General features: G+C 40.5%; 1 protein-coding gene across 1 annotated transcript in view; it reads right to left on the bottom strand.

Annotated features, from left to right (window-relative positions):
• Positions 1–7556: 7556 nt before the first annotated feature.
• PDILT (protein disulfide isomerase like, testis expressed) overlaps positions 7557–27059 on the bottom strand; it is a 28302-nt gene continuing 8799 nt past the window's right edge. Inside the window, 10 exon segments of the mRNA XM_072878389.1 lie at positions 7557–7643; positions 9428–9517; positions 13302–13483; positions 14876–14996; positions 16325–16522; positions 17503–17628; positions 18624–18734; positions 19473–19610; positions 21868–22001; positions 24956–25162. Of these exon segments, the coding sequence (XP_072734490.1) occupies positions 7572–7643; positions 9428–9517; positions 13302–13483; positions 14876–14996; positions 16325–16522; positions 17503–17628; positions 18624–18734; positions 19473–19610; positions 21868–22001; positions 24956–25162 (1379 nt within the window). The 3' untranslated portion in view covers positions 7557–7571.

Genomic DNA, 27059 nt, shown 5'->3' with positions numbered 1-27059 from the left:
GAGGAATAAGCCAGTGGGATATTAAAAAGAGTGAAAATCAAGACCATGCATAATGGCTGGTTTAGTAGGATCAGGAAGCTATCTTGGGATACTACCCTTGCTGTGAATTTGTTTTGTCAGGACTGTGGTTCAGTATAGATGGCTGAACTCTAATTTTTCTGTAAACATCACTAACCCGCTTCATTGTATTTCCAGGGAGACGTTCTTTAATTTGCCGTCTTGTCTCATGATAGACATAGCAATGCTGTGTTTGCAGCTTCTCAATGCATATTAACATGGTAGCTCTGCTGTAGTGATGTGTTTTCACATGAGGAGTTCAATTCAACCAATGTTAGAATCAGTTGTCTTGTCCCATATAACACATCTTGATGCGTTCAGCTTCAGTCAATTGTTTCAAATTTGTAGAATTGGGCGAAATATTTTGGTACTTGTGAAAAAGACATTGCTGTGATTGCTGTGTATGTGCATTGACATACAGTGATAACTTTGACACAGTAAGGCTTTGGACGGAGGTAGAGATATTTTCATTTTAACCTTCTAGGTTGAGCGTTTTTCTTGGTTTCAAAAATTTTGTACTTTTTTCCTTTTCCTTTATGTTTCATTTTGCAAAAAAAATATCTGATCTGTCAAGCCAATTCCAACAGGCCAAAGTTACTCCTGTTCTGAATAGTGTGATGTCAGCATTAATTAACTGGAAGTCTCTGGTTAATTGCATTTATTTGAAAATGCACTGGCACTTAGTTGATCTCTCTAGCAGCCCTAGAGCTTGATGAGTGCATTACACACAGGAATGAAGAATCTCGTAGATCTTCATTCAATCGTTCTTTTCTGTGAGGGTACGTGTATGGGTCTGTCATCCTTAGGGTCCTCACAGGCATTGCCCATGAGGTCTTTTCTCTCCCAAATATGATGTTCTTTGGCCCCGTTGGTGCTCTGTGTGCTGTCCCCAAGGTCCAAGTCCCCAAGTCTCCCAAGGAGCCAACGCACAGAGTAAGATCTTTCGATTTACCAGCAGGTGGCATTAATGGAGCAGACAGAGATGTGCTGTGGGCATTGCTAATGAAGAAATTAGTGGTACTGGCTTCCTGGGAAGCTTGGCTTATTCTTGTTTCCTTTTCACTTGCCAGCTCATCCTCTTAGACTGCACCTTCGTAGCTTTTCTGACACTTTCAAATCTTGTGCAGAATGATTGCCTTAAGTTTCTGTTGTTTACCAGTCAGTGTGGTTTTCCTAAGTCATATGGCCTTATGTCTCATCTCTGACCATATGATTGAAATATGTTGTCATACTAGGCTTGGATGAATTACTAGGAACGAGGTTGTAGCAGAATCAACATATTTGGAAAAGTATTTTGCGCGCTCCCAATATAAATGAGAATTTGTTCAGTTCAAAACTGCAGTGGCTGTCAGTTGGAAGAGAAGATTTGGGGTTGCAAAATGATATTAATTTCAAAGTGAAGGCATTCATTTATCCAAATGGATGTTCTTTTCATGTATTGCAAATTATGGTTCACTTTCACCAATGACTGTTCAATAGAAGGCCGTCTTCCTTGTCCTGTATGAAGTCCTCTGGTTGCTGAAGGAGCACATCCTTCACATTTCCACATCAGTGTGCTCTCTGAGGAAATCATCCAAAGAATTCTTATGCCAACCAACACATTAGTGCAAGGGTTTCAAGTGGGAAAATAAACAGGTGAATTTACAGCAAAGATTGTCAGTTAAGCGCACACCAAAAAGTGTCCAGTCTCTTCTTTCAATGAGTTTTAATAAAGGATTACATGGGAAATTATTAAGGACTAGAACAAAAATAGTTTAGACTAGAGGCATGTATTTAACATCAGTGGGAAGGTTGTTAAATCCCACACTTAGCTCTTATAAAGGCTGTAATTGCCACCCGTAAACCAAGTATTCCTAGAGGCACCTGGTGCTGTGCAGCTAGTGTAAAACAGTGATAGAGATTTTTGCAATGTGCTCGCAGTCTTCCAAGCAAATGTGATTTCTGGGCAAATGCCTTGGTCCGTGGAAGTTACTAGACTTTGGCAAATTGCTGTTGAAGCAATTTGATCAGGGCATGGTGGAAGAGGGTGGATTTTTTCCTGACTCAGCAAATAGCAATGCTTTGGAGGAAAAGAGAATGAGGCAGGCAGAGACCCATCAGTGTCAAACTAAGTAAAGGGAAATGATAGTTAACCAATATTTATGAACCCTTTCATCCATTACTGGTCTTGAAGAACTGTTTTTCTGACAACCATAGATGACATGACCTGGGATGTACAGGCTGGAGGGAATGCTTTCCCAGGGTGCTGGTTTAGCTCAGGAGCAGTGTCTAAGTCTTTTAGCATGTAGTGTACATGCTAAGAAATAACCAGCACCTGCTCAAAAATGACAAGGCCAGAGAAGGGAAACTTAGGCAGAATTCCCAAATTATTTCAGTCTATTAAATGCATGCTTTGAAAAGCTCAGGCTTCAGCAGTGATGTTTACACATGTACGGTCCTTAGCCTCTGCTGACTAATTATGATTCTACCTATGTTGTACTTGGCAAGCAGACAGCATTTGTTCAAGGGGGCTCTTGCCAGCTGTGCTGGTGAAAGTGCTTTTCAATAAGATTCCAATTAAATGCTTTATTAATATTTATTATTCACTGGTTGGAGTTGTTGGTATCATGCATTTGCCCAGGAGAGCTCGAATGAAATGCAGCAAGGTGTTACTTGCTGGGGAGGGGGAGAAAATGATTCTTTAGTTGTTTGTGTTCACTGTGTGGTGTGTAAGTGCTGATACAGATCCAGCGTGCGATTGGTGAGGGTCCCCATTCAGTAAATTCCCCACCCAGGACCCGGTGTAGCGTGGCTGGCAGGCTCTGGTGAAGAGGCAGCCACTGCATGTTTGTTCAGCAGTGAGAGCAGTGGGCAGCAGGGCCAGCACAGCTTTAGTTCTGTCAATGTTTTACATAAAGCAGATATTTCCAAAGGTGATTCTCAGAAACTAGAAACTGAGGGCACGGTGGGCCATGCGTGTTCCTATTGGTCCAGTACTGCACCATGAGAAACAGCAGCCTCCTCTGAGACTAATGAAAAAGCTGAATTTGGCTTGGCATTTCAGTCACGGTAGTTCCCAAACGTAGTGAATCAAGTATGAAGCATGAGCAGTGAAATCCACCTGGAAGCCCTCTGAATTGGACACAAACTTGAGCGAATGACTGTCGGCTTGTGTGGGACTCTTCATGCACAGATGTAATAGCGTGGCCACAAGCCCAGGGGACAGATGGGTTTAAAGCATTTCCCAAATCAAAGTTTTAAATGAACACAACCTCCTTCCCCCTGTCACAGTTGATTGTACCAAGCATGGTTTTCAAACATTTGAGCTGAGTAATTTCCATCAGCCAAACTCCACTTGAGTTAACACAATAGTATGTTTTTATTAAAGTGTGAATTGTTCCTTTTCATTAATATTTCTGTATAAAATCGTTGTGACCTTGGAGCAGACTCCCCTCTCTTTGCTATCAGGAGTGAGCATAAGAGAAAGGCAAGACAGAGTTAAAGGCTTCCTAACGTGAAGTTTGACAATCCAAGTCTTTGAATTAAATGTCTGAAATGCTGGATTTAGACACCTCCCTCTGGCCATCCCATCAGTCTTCAAGCATATAGCGTATATATCTATCAAAACCAAACTTCTGACCTGCAAGCCAGATCTTTTGATCTATACCAATTATGCCGCTTCCACACATCAGGGTTTTTTGAACAGCCAATGCATTTGTTGTGCATTTGTATTAATCTCTTTTAATGTATTGTGGTTCTGTTTCTGTTATTATGCGATGCCAGCTGAGAGTAGTTCCAGGGGAGTTAAGCTAGGATGAAGCTGTCGTAAAGACGAAAAGAATTATTGCATTTCTCTTTAGGATTGATTATTTTTCCTGTGCATCTGAGCATTTATGAATGATTGTCAATTCTGAACCATGTTTTTCTTCCCCAGGATTTAAGAAAAGAACTTAATGAGATGAATTGCTATCTGCAAGGTGCTCAAAGCTTGTATTTTAAGGCAGAATAGGCTGCCATTTAGTAAAAAACAAGTCAGCATTTCTTGGGGATGGTTCAGGTTTACCCCCTTTTTTGTATGAAACTTTGCTATGCTTCACATTTTGTTTGTGAGTTCTTTTATAAATAAGATTCCTAGCTGGAAGCATTTGCTCCATATTGATAACCAAACCGTCTTTACACTGCAGATTAAACCAGCTCCGCAGTTGGTGCACATTGATATCTCTTTACTTAGTCCTGTCGGTCTTAATTGATAGGGCTTATTTATGTGCATGGGGAGATTTTTCATATAATTAAAACCCAGTGATATTGGTGCATTCCAAATATTGGTATTCATTTACAGGAACAAATTTGACTAATAAACATTAGGGTTTGGGGTTTTTTTTTCATGGATTTAAATAATTTTTAGAATGTCTGAGCACAATTATAATGATATACTCTTTAAAAATTAAACAGATTCACTTCATGTTTAGACTAAAATAAAAGAAGTAGTGTTTGACTTAGCAAAGCTTGAGGAATTGATTCCGTTTCAGCCATTTAGGGCTCAATTCTGCTTGTGACAGTTGAGGAGCCACTACAAAGAGTGTTACGGGTTTCGTTTATTAAAGTTGGCACGGTAGGGGAAGTGAGTTGGTGGTGGGTTATCTGAATCTGGTTAAAACACTTTAAATTTTTGTTCCAGGAAAATATTCTGGAACTGACTTGGGTCAGAGGGAAAATGAGACAATGTGCAAGGCCACTTCCCTGGCACGGAGGGCACGTCCTGCCATGGTCAAGGCTTGGAGGAACCCAACCCAACCCAGCCAGTAATGAGGCAGACTTTCGACCACTGAAAGACTTGCCTTTCAGGCAGGCTTTTACCAGATGCTTTATAAAGTAGATTTGCAACTCTTGTCATGCATCAGGGCATGGCATTTGAGTCTGTGCTTGGCCCCTTGTCTTGACACAACATCTGAGAGTGGCTGGAATAGAAATGAGAACATCATTTGCCGAGATGGCACATGTTTTCATTAATATGTAATCTTACACCTTATAATAGGATAGATAGCAGTTTCAGGATTGAGCCTCGTATACAGTGGGTAGGCGCAGTGAAAATTAATTTTTTTTCATTATCTTGAATGGTAAACCCATCTGCCAGATACAGAGTGGTGCTGAACATTGCTTGCTCCATTTTTCTGTGAGGAAACTAATTAAAAGATTATAGCTTCTGTGTTTAATAGTTGTTCAAAATATATTGGTGGCACTGCTTGCCATTCAAATTTCATCATGTTGCAAGCAGCAAAGGAAAAGCATGCTGACACTTCCCTCTCTTTGGGATTCAGTTCGTCTCATTCGCTTCCTAATCTGATCTCCCAGGATATCAAATGAGGGCTTCTGTTTGTTAATGAGTGCCCAATGTGAAATGAAAGTTAAATGAAATCCACTATCCAGCAGTGATCAGGTTTACTTTGTGCAAGGCCCTTCTGGCAGAGAACTCATGTTTGATGTCCGAAGGAGAATTGACTTCTTCAGTTGTGCGTCAGAGGAACAGTTTTGGCATACGTAGTGGTTGAATTGACAAGTCATTGTTTCTGTGTGATATTGGTAAATAAAGTCCTCTTAACAAGGGTGCCGAGAAACGCTTACTGTTAACTGCATCCCACACTGTCCAGCTGGAGTGGGAGTTTCCACCCACAGCAAACTTAGGTTGATCTCTTTGAAACCAGCACCTTGGTATCTGGGATCCCATGTTTTCCTCTTGCTGCTAAGTGAGACGTTGATCTGATTTGCACTGTATTGCAGTTCTATCAAGAATTTGCTCTGTCCTAAAAACATGAGAATTAAACTTTACTTGCCATCTTCAAAGAAGAATTTTGCTTTAAATAATAATAGCTCAGCTGTGGTTCACAATTACAAGTGAAGGAGTGGGCTGCATCTCTCAGATCTACCATCCTGACTTTTAAACTACAGTTTCCCTGTGTAGCTTTAAGCTCCTTTTCCCCTTGTAGATGATGTTGCTGGTACAGAGGAGGGGGCTGCAGCGGGCAGAAAGCTGAATGTGTGGAACCCATCTGATCAGTGGTCTTCACCAATTTCAGATAGTCTAAGTAAACTGCTCAAGAAACTAGGTCTGAGACCTATAAAACCCAGGTGGACCGTATTAGGAATGGTGACCGAGCACTGAACATGCTTCCACAAGAATCCTCTTCCATTAAGAGGATTTAATTGCGGTCCCAATGAACGTTAGTCCCAGCAGAGATTAAACTGTGCCCATGAAGTATTGACATAAACTGTTTTACTTTCTGTGTCATCTTGTTAACTCCTCATCAATGAAGGCCAATTGACGGCCTCATGAGGTGAGTGTGTTGCATACTGAGTGCTATTTATTTGCAAGAACTGTGAAGTAGAGAAGTTAATATTTCATCTTAAATCTCTAAGTGTGGGTATTTAATTACACATTGCAGCCTGGATAGCAAAAAAGCCATCCGTCATGACCTGCACTTTTTAGCAAATAATTGTAAAATGTAAGGTGTCCAATACTGTAAAATTGTCCATCTCTTGTTGACTTGCATGACAGGTGAGAGTTAGGAGATCTCCACTGTTCTTTCAGTGCTGTATTCTTCACTGCAGTGATTAACCCTCCTTCCATTCAAATGGGTGTTCCTTCATTTTGTAAGTTTTCACCTTTTTTCCTCTGCTTACATAGGAAAGTAACTTATTAGCATTAACAAACTGGGAACAAAGACTTTGGAAATCTGCTTTTGAAATGAAATATTAATAAATTAGCTTCCTTCTCTAATTCTGTAAGAAAAGGTTTCAAATTTTCAGAATTATTTCTGCTTTATCTGGCCCTTGCAGGAAGAAATTACTATTGGCCAGCAGTTTCACCAGCTGCACTTTTATAACGTATGGGGTGGTTAGGGGACCTAACCTAACTAAAATGTGATCATACATGTGACTTCATGTATTAGGTATGATTTTTTTCTTACTGGAATTAAATTGTATCTTGATTTCTGTGTTTTCTACTGCTTGATAATAAAAAAATCATGAACTGCCCTTTGGTCCCCCTTTGGGCATAGCCCTTAGTTTCAATTACTTCTTTTGAAGATCACTGTAGAAATGCTCTCTGCAATGTTAGTCCCATCCTTCTGGGAGCAGTTAATCTCCCTTGAAAACAATAGGGCTGTCTTTGGGTAAATTGGAGAGCAACTGGTTGCAAACCTGTTGCAGATTTTGTTCAGAAAGAATAGCTTTATATCTTGATCCATTTACCATGGCACATATACCTCTCTAAATGAGAGCGGTTTTATTGATAATAAAGGTGTTATTTAAGCAAAATTGACAATATTTTAAGAACCCATGATAACTGATCCCAGTAAAACCAGGAGTTAAAATGGATTCAGAAGAGGTGTCACACATAATGAGCCATAGATACTGAATTATTTACTTTTATTTTTTGATCCAGCTCTGTGTTCACTTGAGATGATTCATTCTTCCAGTGAGTTCCTTCCAGGAAGGATTCCCCACAATTCTCAGAATTTTGCTCTTTCTCTGTACTATTAAAGTTCTTCTTTCTCTGTTACTACAGTCTCTTTTTGGCTGAGATCCTCTTTTATTCCTCCTGAAGGATCCTTTTAAAAAAGGAAATGCAAGAGCAAAGCTGCTTATTACTGATGTTCACAAAGAGAAGTGCTCTAGTAGTTCTTTACTACCAAAAAAATTTTTAAGATTATAAGAAATGCAGATTTTCATCTTTTCAACCAATAAACTTGAGGGCTTGTTAATGAGGTCAGAAGTAGTGCAGCTGTTGCTAAAATGTGTTTTGTTTTCAAACCTTTACACTGTTTTATGGCAAAGCTTAGATGAGGCTTTGTGTGAAGGTTTAATAAGAACTTGGAAAACCACGTTTGGTAAGCTGACAGGCATAAGACACTCTTTCCTAGGAAATCTCAAAAGAAACTACCTTCTTATTTATCTTGTTTGTGTGTTTGTGAATGCCCTGAGTTGAGGATGAAGAGTTACTCCAACAGGGGACTTCACATCAAGCACTGTGCTGCAAATGGTCTAATATTGCAGTCTTCTGGGAAAATTTGGTGGGTGTCAGGTAAGGATGGAGAATGTGAACAGATGAGAAAATGCCAATTACTTACCCCTTTTGCTACACAGAGCATGTTGTTGAATGGTGTTTCCTAAACTGTCTTTTTTACTTATTCTTTAATGTGAAATAAAGCATGAAGAAGAGATGACAGAATATACACAGCTCTAACATTGTATGTAAAAGACCATGTGTAGGACTCAACAGATCTGCTGCAAACACATCACTAAAGAACATGCAACAGAGGCAGACATCAAACATAGGCTTTGGGTATTGGAAAACAGAATTGTGCAATGACTGGGCAGAGCTGGATGTCTGATCCTTCATTGCAGACTTCTGTGTCCCTATATTAGTTTAGTCATCTCTCTCCATCTGTAACCACCTATTTGAGCAGTGAATTCAGGAGCAAATCAAAGCCTGTGGTGGAAATAACTCTGAAATCTCAAAACTGTTTCTCTACCCACAGGCAGCTTCCCTACTAGTTGAAAAGAGTGTTAACGGCAACTATTGCTACCCTGCAGATCCGCATACACGTCCAGGTGGAATGGGCCTGTGATTCTTATACTGGGTGGACAGTGTCTCCATCTCTGTGTCAGTTTTTTTTCTCGTGCTTGGAGCTGTCTGTGTGAAGCTTGATCATGTTGTTCACTTACAGTATGTCTTTTTGCAGTGAAGCGTCTGGGATTAAATAACAGGCTGATCTTGGACAGCTAATGCTTATCGGTTCTGATTTACAGTGGAGGAGAAAGGGTTGAGGAATCAGACAATAATCATGACCAGAATGCCAAGAGAGGGGACGATGTCCGCTCTCAGTGGTGCTCTTGCTTTATGATGAAGAGAAGCCGCGCTGAATGTAGCCAGATGAGGTGGGCAGTGGATATTTGAACCACTCCAGCTGTAGCTGAAACTAGCTTAGCTGGGGCTTCTTTTTTCCAGCTAAAATCCTGACAAAGTTTCGCTTACACCTGTCAAGGTGCAGGTTCCTTTCTGCCATGCAGTACTTACTACCAGAGTGTTAATGCAGTGACTCAGTGATAACATAAGCAGTGGGAGAAGAGTTTTTTGTGTGATGAAAACAAGGATGTGAGTGGGTGTGTGCCTGCCAGGCAGTGGTATATGACCGCATCTAGCATGGTCATGCCAAGCTAGTCAGCTTGAAACCAGCTAAAAGCTGCTCAGAACCGCCCAAGCATTGACATGAGCAGTGGCTGAAGCCCATATGTGTGGCTATGCTATAGCCCGTTCAGGTATGCCTATACAAGGTGTGAACATGCCTTGGATTACACAGCAGATCAGTCAGTGTCTGGATCAAATGCCTACCTTCTCTCCTGGTTCTGCTTTTGTCTTGCTTTGTTCTTCTAAGAATTGAGAAAATGCTTCCAAGGTATGCTCCCCAGCATAGGCCACCTCCTGAAAAGAGTTTTAAGGTTAAGTATTTATCTCTGTACACAAAATGCTGGAAATAACAGTATAATCAGCTGGAGGATTTCAGTTCTGATCTTTCAGACTGATCAAACTCTAGACTTCTGTGCTCAGTTTAGAAAGTGAGGGCAGAGGCACAGCAGGTTCCAATGTCATCTGAAACTCAAGTGTAAAGATGAAATAGATGTATATCCCTAAGAAGAAAAGGATTTGTATAAAAAACATAACCATTATTGTATAACACCAGTCTGGGATCCTGCCAACTACTGACATCAGTGTCTTTTCTGTGTTTAAAAGTAAACATTTGCAAGACATTTTGAAGAGCAGAGTCTTTTAAGTGTCCAGCCATGATATTCAAAGCTGTCTAAAGATTTTGATGGAAATTCAAATTCTGAAGAAGTTTTTAAATACACAATCCAGAAGTACCAGCTGTTGCACAGCTTGAAAGAACGGGAGGAAGATGAGCAGTGACATTAATTTTCTTATACTTCACCTTAAGTTGAGGGTTTACTGAGGATTTTCTTCTGAACAAGTTTAATGGAAGAAGCACTTTCAGTTTAGAGCTTTAAAATTCTCTGAGTAGGTCTAGGCACCGTACTGTATTTTAAAGATCTCCCCCCCCCAATACCTTTGCTCTCTGGAAGTATAAAAGGCAAAGACTTGCACAAGTCTTTTAACAAAAAGTTGTAGAAGCTCATATGCATGCCATTGGGAATTGTCTGCTGTTACCTGAGTATATTTAGAAATAGGCAGATGCCTATTCTCACTTGGGTTAAGCTCACTTACTCCCGCTGAGACCAATAATGCTGTGTTACTTTACACTAGTTACTCTTATGCCTGATTTGAGTTCAAAGGACTGTAAACAAAACACCTCCATTCTCTGGTGAATTCACTAAAAGTATACACAGGTTTCATATTTCCGTTCAGTAAGGTATTCTCTTGTAATAAAAAGTGTTGGCAGCCTTGAAGTTACTTTTTTTTTGTTTGCAACCTTAAGTTTCTTGAGAGAGATTATTTGATTCCTCCAGAGGCGATTAATATTCTCAGATGAGTCGATTTTTATCGAGCCTGATGGTGGCTGGAACAGCAATTTCTCAGAGCCTGAAGACCTGTAAAGCCAGAAAAGCAGCTGATCCCTGCACTGGTTACTGAGGATATGTGTCAACGCTTCTCATTACAGTAGTCAGTGCGTAAGAGTATGTAAATGTTATTTTTCTCACTTAATCCATAGAAACGAATAGAATCATCTTAAATCCATCTGAAAGACTGTATGTTTTGCCCTTAAATTTGGAGTGGATGATGCAGTGGGTGAGTTGTTCATCAGTTTCACAGATGGAGCTCAGATGAAGCCTGGTCACTCCCTCCTCCACGTAGTTCATTAGATTCACTCTCTTGTTCCTTCAGCTCTGGCTATAACTGCTCTCCGGCATAGAAACACTCGGTGCTTTGGAAAACTGGCTACATGCTTAAACGCCCAGCTATAGATCTAGGTCTCTTAGCTCATCCAACTCCACTTAACTCCAGTTAACCTGAAGTGGCTCGTGATTTAAAAATGTTGTCATGCATCTAGTTTTGCATCCACTGAAAGTAAGAGGGTGACTTGTCATTAACTTCAGGAAAAGCTGAACCTGTTCTTAAACAGACTAAAGAGTGACAGCCCACTGGAAAGAAGACAGTTCATAGCCTGGAGACCTAGCAGCACTTCTCTTTGGAGTAGGGTAGTATCTAATATGATCTCATCAGGTGAGAGTGCTTGGAAGAGACTGCATAGTAATGTGTTCTGACCACGGCTTTGCTTTTAAGGAGGCGTAAGGGTTTCTGTGGTGGCCAGAGAACATGATAACCCAGTTCTAGAAAACAGTTTTGGGTCATGTTATGTTAGCCACGTTTCCCTTGGTTTATCATGAGCAGGTTCAGACTCCTTTACATGCATTTTGATGTGCTTTGTAGAGTTTTCTGATAGTTATTTCATCTTTAGAGTTCCTAGTGCTTCTGCGCTAGTGGTCAATTCAACCTTAGTCCTTAAACAATGCAAAGGATCAGTAGAGGTAATTGGAAAGCTCATGTGTTTGTGTTTCTAACACTAGCAAAATACTGAAGGCTAGAAAAGATGTCTGCGTGAAATCAAAGTTGCATCAGGTGTTGTTGGACTGTATGTATTTCCTGGTCCTCTTGTTCCTCATTCTGAACACACCAGTTTCTCTTCGGCTCCAAGCCCTTTCTATTCTGGCTCTTTTCATGGCCAGAATAAGGGAATAGGGATTGTAATTTTGGGGCAGTGCCTATACAGTGAAAAACACAGTAGATACTCTGAGCCTCAGCACGTTGTGATATTACGTTTGTATCCTGTGCTCTGACTTTGGTTAACTTCTCGAAAAGGACAAATATACGTGGGAGAATTCCTGGTATAACTGCTGGTAGGAAATGACTGAGAGCTGTTGCAGTGGCTATGTATTAACAGCTTGAGTGTGCCTTGGATCATTTATGATTGTCAGTAGTGAGTACAGATGTCTGTGGCCAGCTGTTCATATAGTGCCATAAGAAAGAAGGTCAGAACACTTGAGTCTGCAAGACTGCAGACATCTACAGGACACTTGCACTGGTAGTCAAGTACAAGTTAAAATCTCTGAAGTTGAGGGAACTAGGATAAAAACATGGTGCACAAGGAAGAACTTGAGATTTCAAATGCTCTTTAATTTCAGGGTATTGGTACGTATGAAACAATCCCTTAATAGTTAATCAAAGTTGTTACTGATATTTTTTGACAAACTGACATTTATTATGAGCATTTAATGGGTTTCTGCTTTTCTGCATAAAAACTAAACACGGTGCGAGTGTGCAAGACTGCAGTTCAATTCATTAGAAGCTGTCCATGCACATCCGAGAGGAAAATCTCTCCCTCAAAGATTAAATGAGGACATGGGCAAATGTCTTAGAATTTAATTTAAGTTTAGGACTAAGAAGAAAAATGAAAAGCTTAGTAATGTCTTAATTATAACAGTATCTTAGAATTTAATTTTTTTTTTGCTTCAGAGATATTTTCTTTTTAATTAGATTATCGACGTAGATGGAAGAATGTAACTATTTAATATTTTTCTTTGCCTCCTCTTTCAGCAGCATTTTCTGATTATTGTGTAACATAGCTGACGCATTAGGTAACATATTGTAAAGATCATTGGTCTTGACAACAAATATTTATTCACAATTGAGGCTGTGATACTGGAATGGAGTAAAATTACTGGCATAAGTGTATAGAAGAAAGTTTTGGGATTTGGGTTTTGTGAAAATGTAGAGGATATAACGAGTAGTACCAGCGTTTTAGAGGCTATAGTCATACCTGCTCCAGAAACTACTGGCACAGGGTAGTTTTGTGACAGTGTATCTCCTGTCGTGGTTTGAAGTAAAAAGGCACTGCAATGATTAGGAGGTATCTGTAAGTTTACTCTGAGTTAAGACTGTTGCTAGAACCCAACAGGCAGGTTGGAGGTTGCTGAACAGCAGAATGTAAGGCCATAATGACTCGTAGGTCCAAGTTGGTAAATGATACATGGGCTCTTGCCACAGCCTCACGCAGAGGAGAAGACAATAGAAGGGTTTCTCCTCTAATTCAGGTTCTTGACAGCAATGAATCCAATGTTGAGTAGACAAGGACCAAAGCTTTCTTGCTTAAAGGGCTCTCTTCTCACCGTGACACGCGTGCACGTGCAAACACACACACACATTCCCCCGGTGTGCAGCTCTGTCCCCACATACTTCCCCAACAGCTTCTCACCTGGTAATCTGGTCCAGCAGGAAAGAGTCTGAAGAACGGATAGCGATCTAATCCAACAGACAGGATGTCGTTTGCTGTGACATCTATCTTGGCAATTATTATGTCTTTGCGACTTTTATACCGCTCTCCTAGCTTATCCCAGATTGGCAGGAGTTTTCTGCAGTCATAGGACCAAGGGGCATCTGCAAATTTAAAAATAAAAGTAGAAGGATACAGTCTGGCAGAAGAGCATGTGCTGGTGCAATCACTGGGGCCCATTTAACACTTAAAGTTAACAAGGTTTTGGATTACAGTTGTGGTCAGTCTCTACTTGAAACCATTCACCCTTCATGAATTTCATGAGTTTTGATGTAGTGGAAAGTAGCTATTCACTAATGCATTTCTGATAGGAGTGCTGCTTTAGCTCTGTTTAGCCTTTTATGACTATAACAAACACACAACACGTGTCATATGACTTCAATGGAGAGGCGTGCCAGATGACCAATGCAACCCAAGTAAGTCTTGCATCATTCCCATGGTGAAATACTTGCCAGAAGCACAAAATGCTTTCTGCATACTAAAATTAACGGTGTTCACAAACTATGCTATATTTACACTAAAAGGAGGAGTTTGAGGTATGGTGGTGTTTTGACTGAGCACTGCACTCGTGCAGGTTAGCAAAAAGGCAAACTGCTGAGACCCCAGTATCCTCTTAAATAGCATACAACACAGTCGCAATCCTTCAGTCATGACAGCAATGCTCATACGCAGTTTAGATGGAATTAAAATTTCTGGGGCACTTTCCTGAATATACTACATTCCATTTACCAGCCTTTCATTTCCAGAGGGCTTGGTTCAATTCCTTCTCAGATCAGTTTGTTGGTGATACTGAAATGTAAAAATGACTTGCGTGAATGAAATGGCTGCAGCCAACAAGGAGGATTGCAGGAACTTACTGCCTTTAAGAATTTCTGGAATTCAGGGCAGTACAGCTAGTTGTCTGTATTTATGTTAATGCTGCATGTTTGCTCTACTGAAGTAACTAAGGCACAAACTAATCCCTGCTGGCTGGTACAGGGATAGGGCAGTGGTTTCTTGCTGGGAAGATTCAAGCAGGAAGCCACTTCCCTTGTAGACAGAGGAGGAAAAAAGGAGTTAGGATTTGCTAAACCACAAGTCCTCTCTGGGATTTTCTCCTAGAGCATTATAACCAGACAACTTCACTTAACTCTCCCTCTGTCCTTGGAAGACAGCCTGACTCATACTGTACAGCACGCTGTAATGTTCCATTGTGCAACATGATGTTCTAGTGTCACTTTGTCTTTCAACACTGAGATTTGATACGGCCTTGACAAATATTTACTTAAGGGATCCAGTGTTATTCAGCGCAACCCTAAGTCAGCAAAGGTATCACAGCATTTCCATAGATATGACACACATTTTTCTTCAATGCTTTAATCGGACAACAAAAATTCATTAAGCTCGGCTTCTGTAAAGTGCAAAGATTAGCTTGGTATGTAAGCATGAGCTTTTGTTTTTCACTTCCAATTGATCATGTTAAAGCAACTTAAAATCTGAATACAACAATAACTTACAAAACATAACAAACACAGTCATGGTCTTATTGAAGACAATCCTGTTGAAATTCTTCCCAACAAGCACTTTGACAGGCATCTTGTCCCAGTCTTCTGGAATTTCTTCACTAGAGAGATGTAGCTAAGAAGAAACAGAAACACTGCTGTGAAAGTGCAGGGAGCATTGAGAAAGTGTACTCCAGCTCAAGTTAATGTGAGACCGATGGGATGTTTCTCTACCTAACGTGCACTATTACTGTACGTTATTTTTTATATCTCTACATCCTAGCCAGCCTTCACATGCTACCACCTTCTCTCCCTTCAGTGGGGAGCTAGGGTCTCGCACCCCTGCATAGTTGGTACTCAGAATTACTGGTCCCTCTCTTCAATACAGACTCCCTAGTAGATTGTCTGTCTGAAAAATGACCCTTTGGAACATGTTTGCATTCATTGTCCTGAATTCTTGGGCCTAATGTTCAGAAGCTAAATTACTGAAAAGCTTACCTATTGTGGGCTCTCAAAAGCGATGTAAAACACACAATAAAGTGTGCATTGCTTCTTAAATCTCTGCCTTCACCACCAATCACAGTCCCCACATGACTCGTACAGTTTACAGTATATTAGCTGGCAATTTCTTTTCTTTTACACCACAGCGCAGTGTAGAAAAGCACACATTTCCCATGGAAGCTGTTCCCTGGTGGGAGTGTGCCACTCAAGCAGATCTTGGTGGAGAAGAGGAGACATCCCCACCTCTTCTGTCCTTCTGCCCCCCTCCAATGTTGAAATCAGGATCTACTACTCAAATCTCTTAAATTCTGCCTGCTGTCAGACTGACTACTTCATCTTTTATCCTCGTGATGGAAACAAAAGTAAATCACCCTGAAGAGCACTGAATAAGCAAAACATTTTAATGTATTTTTCACACGAGTGTGGAGGATGATGCCTCATTATGACAACAAATACTGTATTTACCGTTGGGAATAATTCCCCCCTGTGAAAACTCACTCTGCTAAACTCGCTTACAATGAATACCAAATCTTACTCCACTCTGAAGCTGTTAGTTTTCTATTTACTAGACTTCTCTGTAGCCTCAAAATCTGTTGCAATCTTTGTTTGCATCTCTCCCAACTAAGGGAGTGAAATATCTCCATTATAGTATTGGAAAGATCAAGACCTAGGGAGTTTTTAAACCACTAAAATACATCAGTTGAAATCAACTAAAATATTGGGCCATAAATGATTTATCCAGTTTTTACACAGGAGGACTGGAGAGCTTTGTAGTCGACCTCAGTTGTTAAATACAGAGGAATGCTCTGTCAACAGCTGTAGATGAATGCATCAGAGTGAGAGTAAATTAATAAACTGATGATCGGAACAGCACACTGTTCTAATTTAAAAAGGGATGTTTTTCAAATTTGTTAGTGTTTTAGCTGCTGTAGTAGAGGGGCCTCTCATTAGTAATAGACATACCTTTGCTTTTCCATTTAGGTAGCTCTGGCAAAATTCTTTTAGGTTCTCCACAGTCACCTCGTCTGCAGGCATTTTGTACTTTGCATCACTTGTCAGATTTAGGATTCTCACGGCGGGAACATCAATGTCCCTGATGCGAAAATACTCAAAAACTCGTCCATTCCTTGTTTCATTAGTATCCACCAGGACAAATATTATCTGATAATAAAGAGGGAGTCATGCATCTGGTTGAGTCTTCCAGCTTTGGCTTAGCCATTTTAGAGAAACGGACCACGGAGCTTGGCAGTGGGTTAGGATCTAACCTTAAATGCAAGGAATTCTGTAGAACCATTTTTTGGTCTCAGTCCAACAACCAGCAGCTCTGTGGACTTTATCATACCTTGATCCTAGTTAATAACAAATGGTAAAGCAGCCAAAAGGAATGGAGCTTTTCCCTCTGTCCTTTCACAGTGGTTTGCTATCACCTATTTTAGTAACGCTTCTAAATTACCCCTCAAAGCTCTTATTGCTCTTCCTAATAAATCTTGACAGGACAAAAGAGCTGAAACACCTGTAATCCATATGTCTTTACCAATACTAATGTGTGATATTTTATTACAAGATGACTTGCCATTCTTAAGAGTCTCACATAATTGGAGCAGGAGTAGCACCACGGTGACTGACAATGGGAAACTGAAATAGTTCTGTGTATGACTGCCTATACCTGTCTATATACATGCAAACACGTGTGCTGCAAGCAAGGCTATGCAGATGCCTTGCAATATTTCTCAGGTTTTGTAGCTGTTTCCAGCTCTTGGTTCAGGTGATACCCTGAGATCCTCATGGCATTTCCTGGTGGTGGCAGAAATTGCCAGAACCTTGCTATAACTATCTTTGCTTGGAAGTTGCTCCTAGAAATTCATATTTGTAAAATCAGAAACAGGTTTACTGGGAGCAGGTGTAATTAATGTTGGTTTCTGTGATCTTTGCGTTTTAAAGAATCATTTTCAAGTGAAGTTTGTTTTTCAGCTTGTCCCCTTAGCAAATTCAAAGAATAGTTACTGAAACTGTTTTTAAATGGTTTAGTAGACTTAGAAGATGGACTGACAGCAGTGTACTTCTAACAGTAACATTGGTGAGTGTTTTTCCATTGATCTTTTGGCATTCATATTTGCAAAGCAGGATTCAGCATTACAAACCTTTCCTCTAAATTCCGCAGCAGCAGACTTGTAGTTCTCATAAATCACACTGAATGTCTCAGAGTTCATTGGGGTGAACAGCAGGATGTGATTCTCAACAGGGACATCAAAAATCTTCACAGATGTCTGGGAAATAAAAGGCTCAACATCTGTTCCACTCTTTGTAAGCAGAACAGTGAATCAGAGGCTCAGAGTATCAGTATCATTCAGTTCTGCTATTGCAAATTTTACTTTTAAGACTCAGTTCCCAATCATTTCCATAACCGTTGGATTTTTCCCATTGCTTTAAAGAAGATAGTGAGAAGAATCAGCAGCTGCTGAGTGTTTTCTCTGTTCCAGGAAAAACCTCATTGTTATTCATAGATTTTTACAATCAGAAGTGACTGTTATGATCTTCTAGTCTGACCTCCTGTATAACACACACACTGAAGAATTAATGCTAAAGATGTGCTGAAGGTAAAAGGCAGCGTTACCCAAGGAGGCTCAACTGCAGCAGCTGCAGGAGCTGGGGCTGGTTGGGGTAGTTCTTCACTTCTGGGTGGCACCAGCAGCTTATGTCTCCTTCCCTGCACAGAGCTGCCCGTTTTCTCATGCCACCCCATGATTAGAGGCAGTGGGGCGTCCCCCAGGTATTTCCATGTCTTTGCCTTCCGACCTGCACTACCAACAGTTATTGCTGGTTTCTTTCTTCCTTGTCTTGGCCCAGAGGACCCGGCTGCTGCCTGGGAGTGGAAGGGTTGGAGCCAGGATAGGGACTGACCTTCCAACCTCCCACCCCACCTAGTTTGCTGCAGAAGCAGCCCAGGCCTTTGTGTTGGCTCCAGAGGAGGGAGGTGTTTGCATGTTCAGGCAAGTTCACTTTTTGGCCAGCTGTTCCCCGTATCCTCTAAGAAACAACATCTTGCCGCGGGGAAGCATCCTTTGGCCTGGATTAGACCAAGGTCGGCCTGTTGGGCTCTGCTGGTGTTTCTAGGTGTGTTCAGGGCTAGCCTAGTCAAACAAGCAAGCAAAATTCTCAAACACTAAGGAGCAGAATAGCTCCCTAGGTGTCTTTCTGCATGGATTCCTGTCTTTCCTGTCTTTCTCCTGTGGCTTTTGTTAATACAGTGAAATACACATACCTCAAGATTATATTCAGTGACCAAATCCAAGGTAAAGGTTTTGATTAGCCTTGTTAGATCCAGTTTGTTCTGTCTGCCATCTTCAAGCACTTCATTATGCACAGGTTTTCCCTTGGACAAATAGTGAAGTTTGTGAGGTTGTTGCCTTATCAACTATAGGAGCAAAGAGACTGTCTTTAAATTGTTTTTCTCAGCTTTGCTATTTTATGATCCTCAGCAACTGAAATTCCATAACTTGTAAAATAAATGTCACAGCTAGATTACAGAACAAGATTATAGCTAAAATTCAAGGTACAGCTGACAGTTTTAATTTGCTCAGTAATCTTAACATACTGAAAGATCTTTTCTATATTTATTCACGCTATCTGTGACATACGCTCACTCAGGACGTCCTTGGTCTGACTACTTCATAGCCTAAATGGTGGTGCTACTTCTGTGTAGTTTTATTTTTGTTGTTGGCCACTTTTTCTGTTGTGGATTGGAAGAAAAGAATATTCCTGGCCAAAAGCAACACAAAAGAAGAGAGGTGAAAGTCTGCAAAACTCACTGAACCTAGCAGCACATGTTGATTAGAATGTGGGTTGGAAAATAAAGCCATTTTATCCAGATCCTCAACTATAAATTAGGAGCCTGAATGTAGGTGGCCAGATTGAAAATATCAGTTGTCCAAAGGTTGCTGTTTGCCTCCTGCTTGTCTCTCGTCTGTAAATGCAATATTTTTTTTGTGTTAAGCTGTTTGAATTTCAACTAGGAAGTTGTTTAACCTGAAAAATTCCCAAACCGCCTTTCTGTAGCCCAAAGCTGCCACAGCAGCTCACTGCACCTTGCCTGCTAGGCTTGCATTCCTACCTTCTTAAACACCACAAGAGTGTTCTTTTGGATGCCATAGTTAGCACAGACGTCCTTGCTGGCTGTCATCCCGAAAGGCATCTCTGGCACGTCTCTTGCCGTCTCACAGAAAACTTCCACACTGTCATTGTGAAGTTCCTAGTCCCAGAAAGAGTATTTATTAAGACTGTATCCTGCATCCTGCTAGGATGTGTAGGAGTGAGAGCTACAGGTGAGGCAGGCCCCTAAAGGCTTGTGAGGTAGAGAAGAGAGTGCAATTGTAAAGTGGGTATAGCTTGCCATGATTACTCCAAGGGGAGATCTTCAGAATAGGAGAGATCCTGGGAGTGCTGTGACACCAGTAGTGCGTTCACCTTTCCAGCCAGCGTCAGCTGGGCTGGGTCAGTATGGATGGTGTATGGTCCCCTGCGTCCTTCCTGGGCTAATCTCATCTGCCCTGCACTCCCCTGGCATTTCCACACTCTGCAAAGACTTCTGCAGATGGGAAGGATCATGCCAGCAGCTGCTCCCCTGCTGCAGCTCATCTGCGCAGCCGGAAGGATGTGATGGATTAGAGAGGAGGGCTCTCTGCTTGCAAGAGGACCTGACGGATGTGTTTGGTGCTTTGACTGAGTGCTCTTCAAGGCAGGGACCTTGACTCCTACATCTGTCAAATAGTCACTGTGCTGTCCACCCTCAAACTAATAGTAAATAAACATGATGAAAGGCAACAGTACTTCCAGATTTGATTTAATCAGACAATTATTTCATGCTAGATGAATAGTAATTTATATGCTGAGACCTCCCAACACATCCTGGCACTCACATTTGTGAGCAATCTGTGACTAATAGAAGGCCAAATACAGCTCTTTATTTACTTGGACACTATTTTGTTGGCTTCCACCCATTAAATTTCTGACATGCCCTAGCTCATGCTCATCTACTGTCATTTCAGCCCCTGAGTGAAATCATGGAGTCCAGTCAAACACATCTGCAGGCAGTATCTGCTATCAGCGTGGTTCAGGGAACTCTCCGGCATCACTGCAATAGCAAGGGCTTCTCAATCTGGCCCAGCACTGGAGAACTGCCTTCCTGCATAAATGGCTGCAAGCAGATTGCAGCAAAGCAAAATTCTGGGCACTCTGAGCATTTTCACAGTTTGTCCTATTATGCTGTATGTGTTCACCACTATGGGGCATTTTGGTAATGAATCCTGTTTTCCACATCCATAAAATTTGGACTATCCACTGTAGCCAGCACATTTGGGACCTTATCAGTTCAGGTATGAATCCAGACACTGTGCTTTTAACTGGGCAGAGAGATACCAGAATAAAAGTCTCTTTAGTTAGAGAAAATCCTTGATTGTGTGTTTCAGATATTAAAGGTTTCAAGGATACATTGAAAAAGCAGGAAAAAACTATTCCTATTTTACTGACTTCTGACTGCATGCCTTGACAGCTGAAATTTATTTTGCACTATTTGACTATTGTTCTGTATCATTCAGCCTCAAATCCTGAGCACCTTATTCAGCTCTGGAAGCTCGTAGGAATTTGCTTGAGAAAGGACTACATGAGTTGGATCATATACAGTGTAATATTTTATGGCTTCCTATCCATGCAGGTTTCTTAGCTGGAAGGAGTTAAAAACCACAGTTAGCATGATATTCATGGAGCTTCACTGAGTTTCATTGAAGTTGTTTAAATCATCACATGGAAAGATGAAGAAAAGGCACTCCAGTATATTAGACAATATTTACTGCTTTTTTATGGACTTAAGCAGGAAGGGAACATTCCTTCACCAGAACAGCTTGCAACTATTCATGTCTATGATTTTACACCGTGTTTGAATAGAAATGCAGTGATCAGGTAACCCTAGATTTTTAGATCAGTTACAGCTCTGGGCAGGGATTACAACTTTTTGCATTTGGAGACTCCAGTAGCACTATAACCCACACCAGCAATGGGTTGTCTCTCCAAAGAAAAGGATGGAGTTGAGTAAGGATAGGTAGGTCAATAGTTCTGCCCTCTTCCCACCAGCCACCAAATTTGGGATGGTTTGGCATAAGCCCTTTCTCTGAGGATACAGGAAAGTCTGCTGTGAGCAGGGCTGTGCAAACACTGCTGTAGCATCATCCTCTCAGAAGCTGCTCTCAGGGTGGTAGGTTTCTGTGCCTGGGTGCCTATTCAGGAAAAGTGCTGTGGTGTGAGATGTTCTTATCTCTGCCTGGGCTGCTTATCTAGAAGTGGGAAAATGTAGATAGAAACAACTAAATTTTAAAAATGCAGAGAAAACTGAGGACCTGGGTTTTTCAGGTGAGTTCTAGGTCTTTTGGATGAGTGGTATTTGGTGGCGATGGCAAGCAGTATATCCCAAAGTCAGAACAGAAACCAGCCTTTTGAGTTTTCCAGTGAATTACCTTAAAAAAGCCAATCACTGCCAAATTGTCAGCATGTATGATGGCTTCAGCCTGATCAGTAGAGTTGATTAAAACAGTGCTAGGTCCTGTTCTTCTTTTCACCCACGTAATAAAGTCTGAGGCCTGTCTGACTCCTGTGGAAGGAAGAGAGAGTTGAAATGACCATCAAAATGAATGACAGAAATTTCTGTGCAATCAAGATAGAGGCAGCGGAGGTGCAGAAGGATGCTGAATACAAATGGACTTGGTCTCCTTAGGACTGAGGTCAAAGCTGATTCAAAGTGGGCTTGGGGCATCCAAATTCAACCTCAGGTCCTAGTCACCATTTAAACTGTTGCTGACTCTAGAAGATCAACGATCGATCGGTACTGTGTTTTCTGGGACCTCTGCAAATGGCTGTACGTCCAAGTAACTGCTTAATCACAGATGGAGAATAGAGATGACGAAATTCAGACAAGCAGAAAACTTGTTCTGCAAGATTTCATGTGTCCCAAAATCACAGTAAGCTATAAAGAGCTATCGACCTGAGGTTTAATCCAAAATGACTTCAAACCAATTGCACAGTTTATTGAACTGTCTGTTCAATTAAATTAGGTGTCAAAATTGTTCCTTCAGTGCTGCAGAAGGGATCTGATAGGCACAGAGACATGTTAAAATTCCTCTGTGGTGCTGTGGCTTCACTTTTCAGTTTAGTCGTAAGAAACAAAGCTGAAGTGTCAAAGGTGTCCTTTAATTCTGGATTGTTCCATCTTTTGGGGTCCAAATTACTGCTGCCAGTTTTACTGAGATTACAGTCAGTCTGTTTGTTTGGTAAATTCTCTTCAGGCTTTCAGGAGTTTTAGGAACCTTGAGTCTCTTTAAAAAAATACATTTTCTAGCTATCATGTTTTCAGAGGAATTGGAGCCACAAATTGAGGCTCAGGAGATGAAAATCTCAGCTGTAAAGTAGCCCTTTCAACTCCATGAGTACATCCTTGTTGGACCAGAGCAAGAGTCCAGCAAAGGGTTAATGAAAATTATATATGAAAAAGAAAAAGTCTGTATGCTGCGAAGTGCTAGAGTCAAGATGTACAGTACAAGTGGATTATCAAAGATGCAAGTCCTGGGACTGTGTATTCTAGCAATAAGACAAGATCAAAATTGAGTCAGAACATTTTATTGCCATCAAGTCATTTTGCAGCAGGCTGCACTGCAATTAGTTTAAAATACTAATTTTTTTTAAGGTGAAGCAGGCAGGCATCTGCTCTGGAGTGTATAGGCTGCAGAGCAAAGCACAGAGCAGTACCTAGTGGCCACATAGTGCTTGACTTCTGCTACCTAAATGCAGAATTGAGCTCTTGCAGCTTATGTCAGCGATATAACCCCTCCGCATATTTTTCATGTGGTTAATCTTTCTATTGGGTTGCTTTAAACAGCCTGTGTAGCTTGTTTCTACTGGCCAAATTCTGGCCTTGGAGTTGTAAATTATTATTTTACAAAGCCTAGGATTTGGCTTTCCTGCTATGTCCATTGCCAGAACAACCATTCAAAAATTCCCTCTTTCATAAAATATTTGAGTTAATTTCTTGATTTAAGCGAGGTCTGCAGTTTCTTTTGTGGTATGACGTATACCAAGTTCTGTATGAGAAGTCATTGGGTGGTTGCTGCACATTTTCAGTTGCCAGTTCTCAATGGTTTAAAAGTCATACGCAATAGGTGACATTTTACTAGTTGTTGTACATAAGCATTTACCAGTCAACAAAATATAATTTAAGTCATTATTTGGTACATGTGCTCTGAACAGTTGATGCTGTCTTGTACAAATCACTGAGCAGACGCCAGTTTCCTAACTTCTTGCGTCTTGCTAGTAAGTATGTCTTAAATAGCAGCTCTCTGCTGAAGGGGGACTGTGCATGTTGTGTTATGATACTCTGTATCCACCGGTTCTCACAAGCATACCTGTCAAATAGGTTTACCAGTTTAAGAGAGATTTTCTTGTCAATGCTGTAGATTTAATCAGAGACTGAAGGTAGGTGCTTTTGCTCTCATGTATCAGCACCTCTAATAAAAGTTCAATATGGCAAATCACGCTTTCAGTGGCATTTGTGCAGAAGCTGCTGTTTGCACAAGTCTAGATGATGGGAACTTGTTAAGAAATTCAATAGCAAGGAAGAGCAAGTTACTAAAAATACTGAAGATCAGATTGCAGCAGCAGCAGCCACAGGGGGCTCAGCAGTTAAAGAAGTCAGAGCACTCGGTTGTGTACAGGCTCAGGAGGCAAACTTTAGGTTCCTTTTTTTGTTGGTTGTATTAAACTTGTGACTCAACTGTATCTGCTTAGAGTACACTAACAGACACTTGGCCAAGTCATGCAATTTTTGTCAACTCTGTAAACAGTTCATCATTTAAGGCAAAAAAAAAAATTAAATATCTTTCTTGTATGTATGTTCAGTGAAAGAAAAACTCTTAATAAGGCCTGGATTTCCCAGGATTGCTCAAGTCAGTCCTATTCCAATATTGTTGTCTTTGCTTAATAACTTTCCATTAAAGATTTCAAATTATTCCATGGTTTTTCTGAGCCACATATGAGCTCCCTCTGATGGCTAAATTGCAAAATTCTTTTCCTTGGTTTAGGAAGTATACCTGGATACTTAGTGCGAAGTTAGTGAATTCACAAATCATTGTTAGATGCACAGAGTATTGCTCCAGCCTACTTCTGTAGGTCTGCTACCCGTGGGAACTGCAGTGAACTAGAAGTGCAAATGGAGCGGGTTCGGGACCAAATTCCTGTTTGGCGTAACATTTATTTATGCTTATTTTAGTAAATGGAAGTAAGTCATCTTGTTGGGGTGATTCTCTGTACTCAGTGGAATTACGCCAGCAATGAATTTGGCTGTGTGAACTAAGCATACAGTTCAGTTATATACTTGGAAGATGAATTCAAATCCAAGTTTTTGTATTGGTACAGAGGTAATTGTATGTTTAAAACCAGTTTGCTACCTTGCATATTCTTTATCTGAGCATCTATATTTTTCTTCTCAGCCGCAGAATAGATCGGTACATCCTGTCATTACATATTATTATCTTATCAGTGCATAAGACAGTTTACCTTTGCAGTCTATGGGATCTTCCCTGTTGCCATCCACAAAAAATTTCACAGTAGGAAACTCTTGAATATTAAATTCTTTTCTCAAATCATGTTGGTGTGTGACATCAATTTTGCCAAATTGGATTCTTGGAGCTTCTTTTTTAAGCTGTCGTGCAGCCTCAGCAAATTCTTCAGACAAATTCTGAGATGATTGAGATAAAGAAACATCTGGAAAGGGTCAACCAAAAGAGAATGGGTTACCTAGGCCACAGCGTGAAGCTTTCTGGTGGAGGTTGTTGTGTCGAGTAGTAGCTGGAGGGGTTGCATAAGGTCTTTTAAGACTCAGAAATAAATGAGAAATTATCTTTAATTTTTACTTTTTTGTGTTGTGCTGATTGTTCACCGCTCCACATGTCCTTGGACTAGTCACAGTGGAAAAACTAGTAGGATTGCAATAGTCTTGTGTTGGGAAGAAATGACGTGGAATTAAAAAGTAGTTTGACTGACTGACTATGCTGAGTATGAGTTAAAGGGAGGTCAAGGGTAGAGTTCGATATTACTCGGATTAGGACTCTTTGATAAGATACCATTTTAGTAAGCACTTCACTGAGGCAAACCTTTGTAATGCAGAAACTGTTTTTCCAGATAAGATACAGAGGAGGGAAGGAGAGCAACAGAGTATGGTCTTTTAGAGACTGGTGGCGTATTTCTGCATGCCGTGCTGGGTGCCAGTCCTTTTCTAGCTCAAATGGCAGTCGTGTGTTTGGAGGAAGGAGAAGGGCTATCCTAATCTGCGCCCTGGAGTTATAAATTATATTAGCACGAAAAAAGGACAAGAAAGAAACTAGTCACACATCACTGCTTTGTATTCAAAGTCAGATAAGAGGTAAAGGCCTGGAGCTTTACAGTTTTGCAACTTGGGTTGAAAAGAAAATGAATTTTACTTTCTTTTGATAAAATTGAGATACCCTATCTTGTTAGATTTGTTTTATTACAAAGAGCAAAACCTTTTTCTTTAGATTCTGCTCAGAAAATTTTTAGTTTCATCAATATACTTTTCAAATAGGTACAGATGAAAAACATTCAGATAATCTTGGTTTCATACATTTATGTAGGTTCTTGTGTGTATGTATGTGTGTGTATATATGCACACATTCAGATCTATACACAAGTACACGCACATATGCGCCAAGGCATAAATCTAACAAAGTAACTGTCTTTTGTTCTTTCACAAAATTACAAATTCATTTCTCTATAGCCTACCTGGTGAAGACATTGCCCAACATAATTATAACCAAAAAGTGAATGAACATTTCTATATGAGTTCTAATAAATGAAAGGTAAAACTACTAATCTAACTCAGTGCTGAGTTACATTTCTTGCATTATTCATCATTATCCTTGCTCTGAATCCCAGCCATCAATCATTTTCTTCCACCTAACTGCTACAGCGAGGAGTGTGAAGAGTAGCATTAAATAATGTTATTTTCTCAAAATATTAACCTGATAGGCCCTTCCAAATTCTTCCACATATAAACCCATCTTGGCTTAGGCTCACAGAAACCCTGGCACTGGAACAGCTGCTCCAGCTGCTAACATGCCAAAGGGGATTCTTGTTAGTAGAACAAAATTTAGTATCTATTCAGGGGGCACTCAGATACCATGGTGATGAATAGAAGGTACTTCTCTAAATAAAGTAAATGAGCCTTAAGGCATCAGTCTAAAGCAAATTGTGTTCTAATTGCCTGTAAAATTACTGTTTCATCAAATAAATTTATTTTGATTTTACAGAGAGATTTGATCCTAACTTCAGTTTCCTTTTTCCTAATTATAAAAAAAGGTCTTACAAACCTTTTCCACAACAAGTTTGTAATGTGTTACCTTGCAGCACAAAAAAAATTGTAGTATCTCCAGTTGTATCTCTATATGCTCTAGATGTAACTGCAGAAAACCATGATATCTAGTAGAAGTTATGACCTGTCAACATAAGAAATAGCATGTCTACCCTATAAAAATACTGCTGCTTCTAGGGACAGTGTGCGTTGAACCTTTATGAAATATCTTTGCTTAAAATGATTGCAAAGACGTGGACTTTTAAATAAAACATGGGGTACCTGCTATGCAAT

Source organism: Ciconia boyciana, chromosome 13 (assembly GCF_034638445.1).
Source record: "Ciconia boyciana chromosome 13, ASM3463844v1, whole genome shotgun sequence".
Taxonomy (NCBI): Eukaryota; Metazoa; Chordata; class Aves; order Ciconiiformes; family Ciconiidae; genus Ciconia; species Ciconia boyciana.
This window is presented reverse-complemented; position numbering and strand designations above follow the sequence as displayed.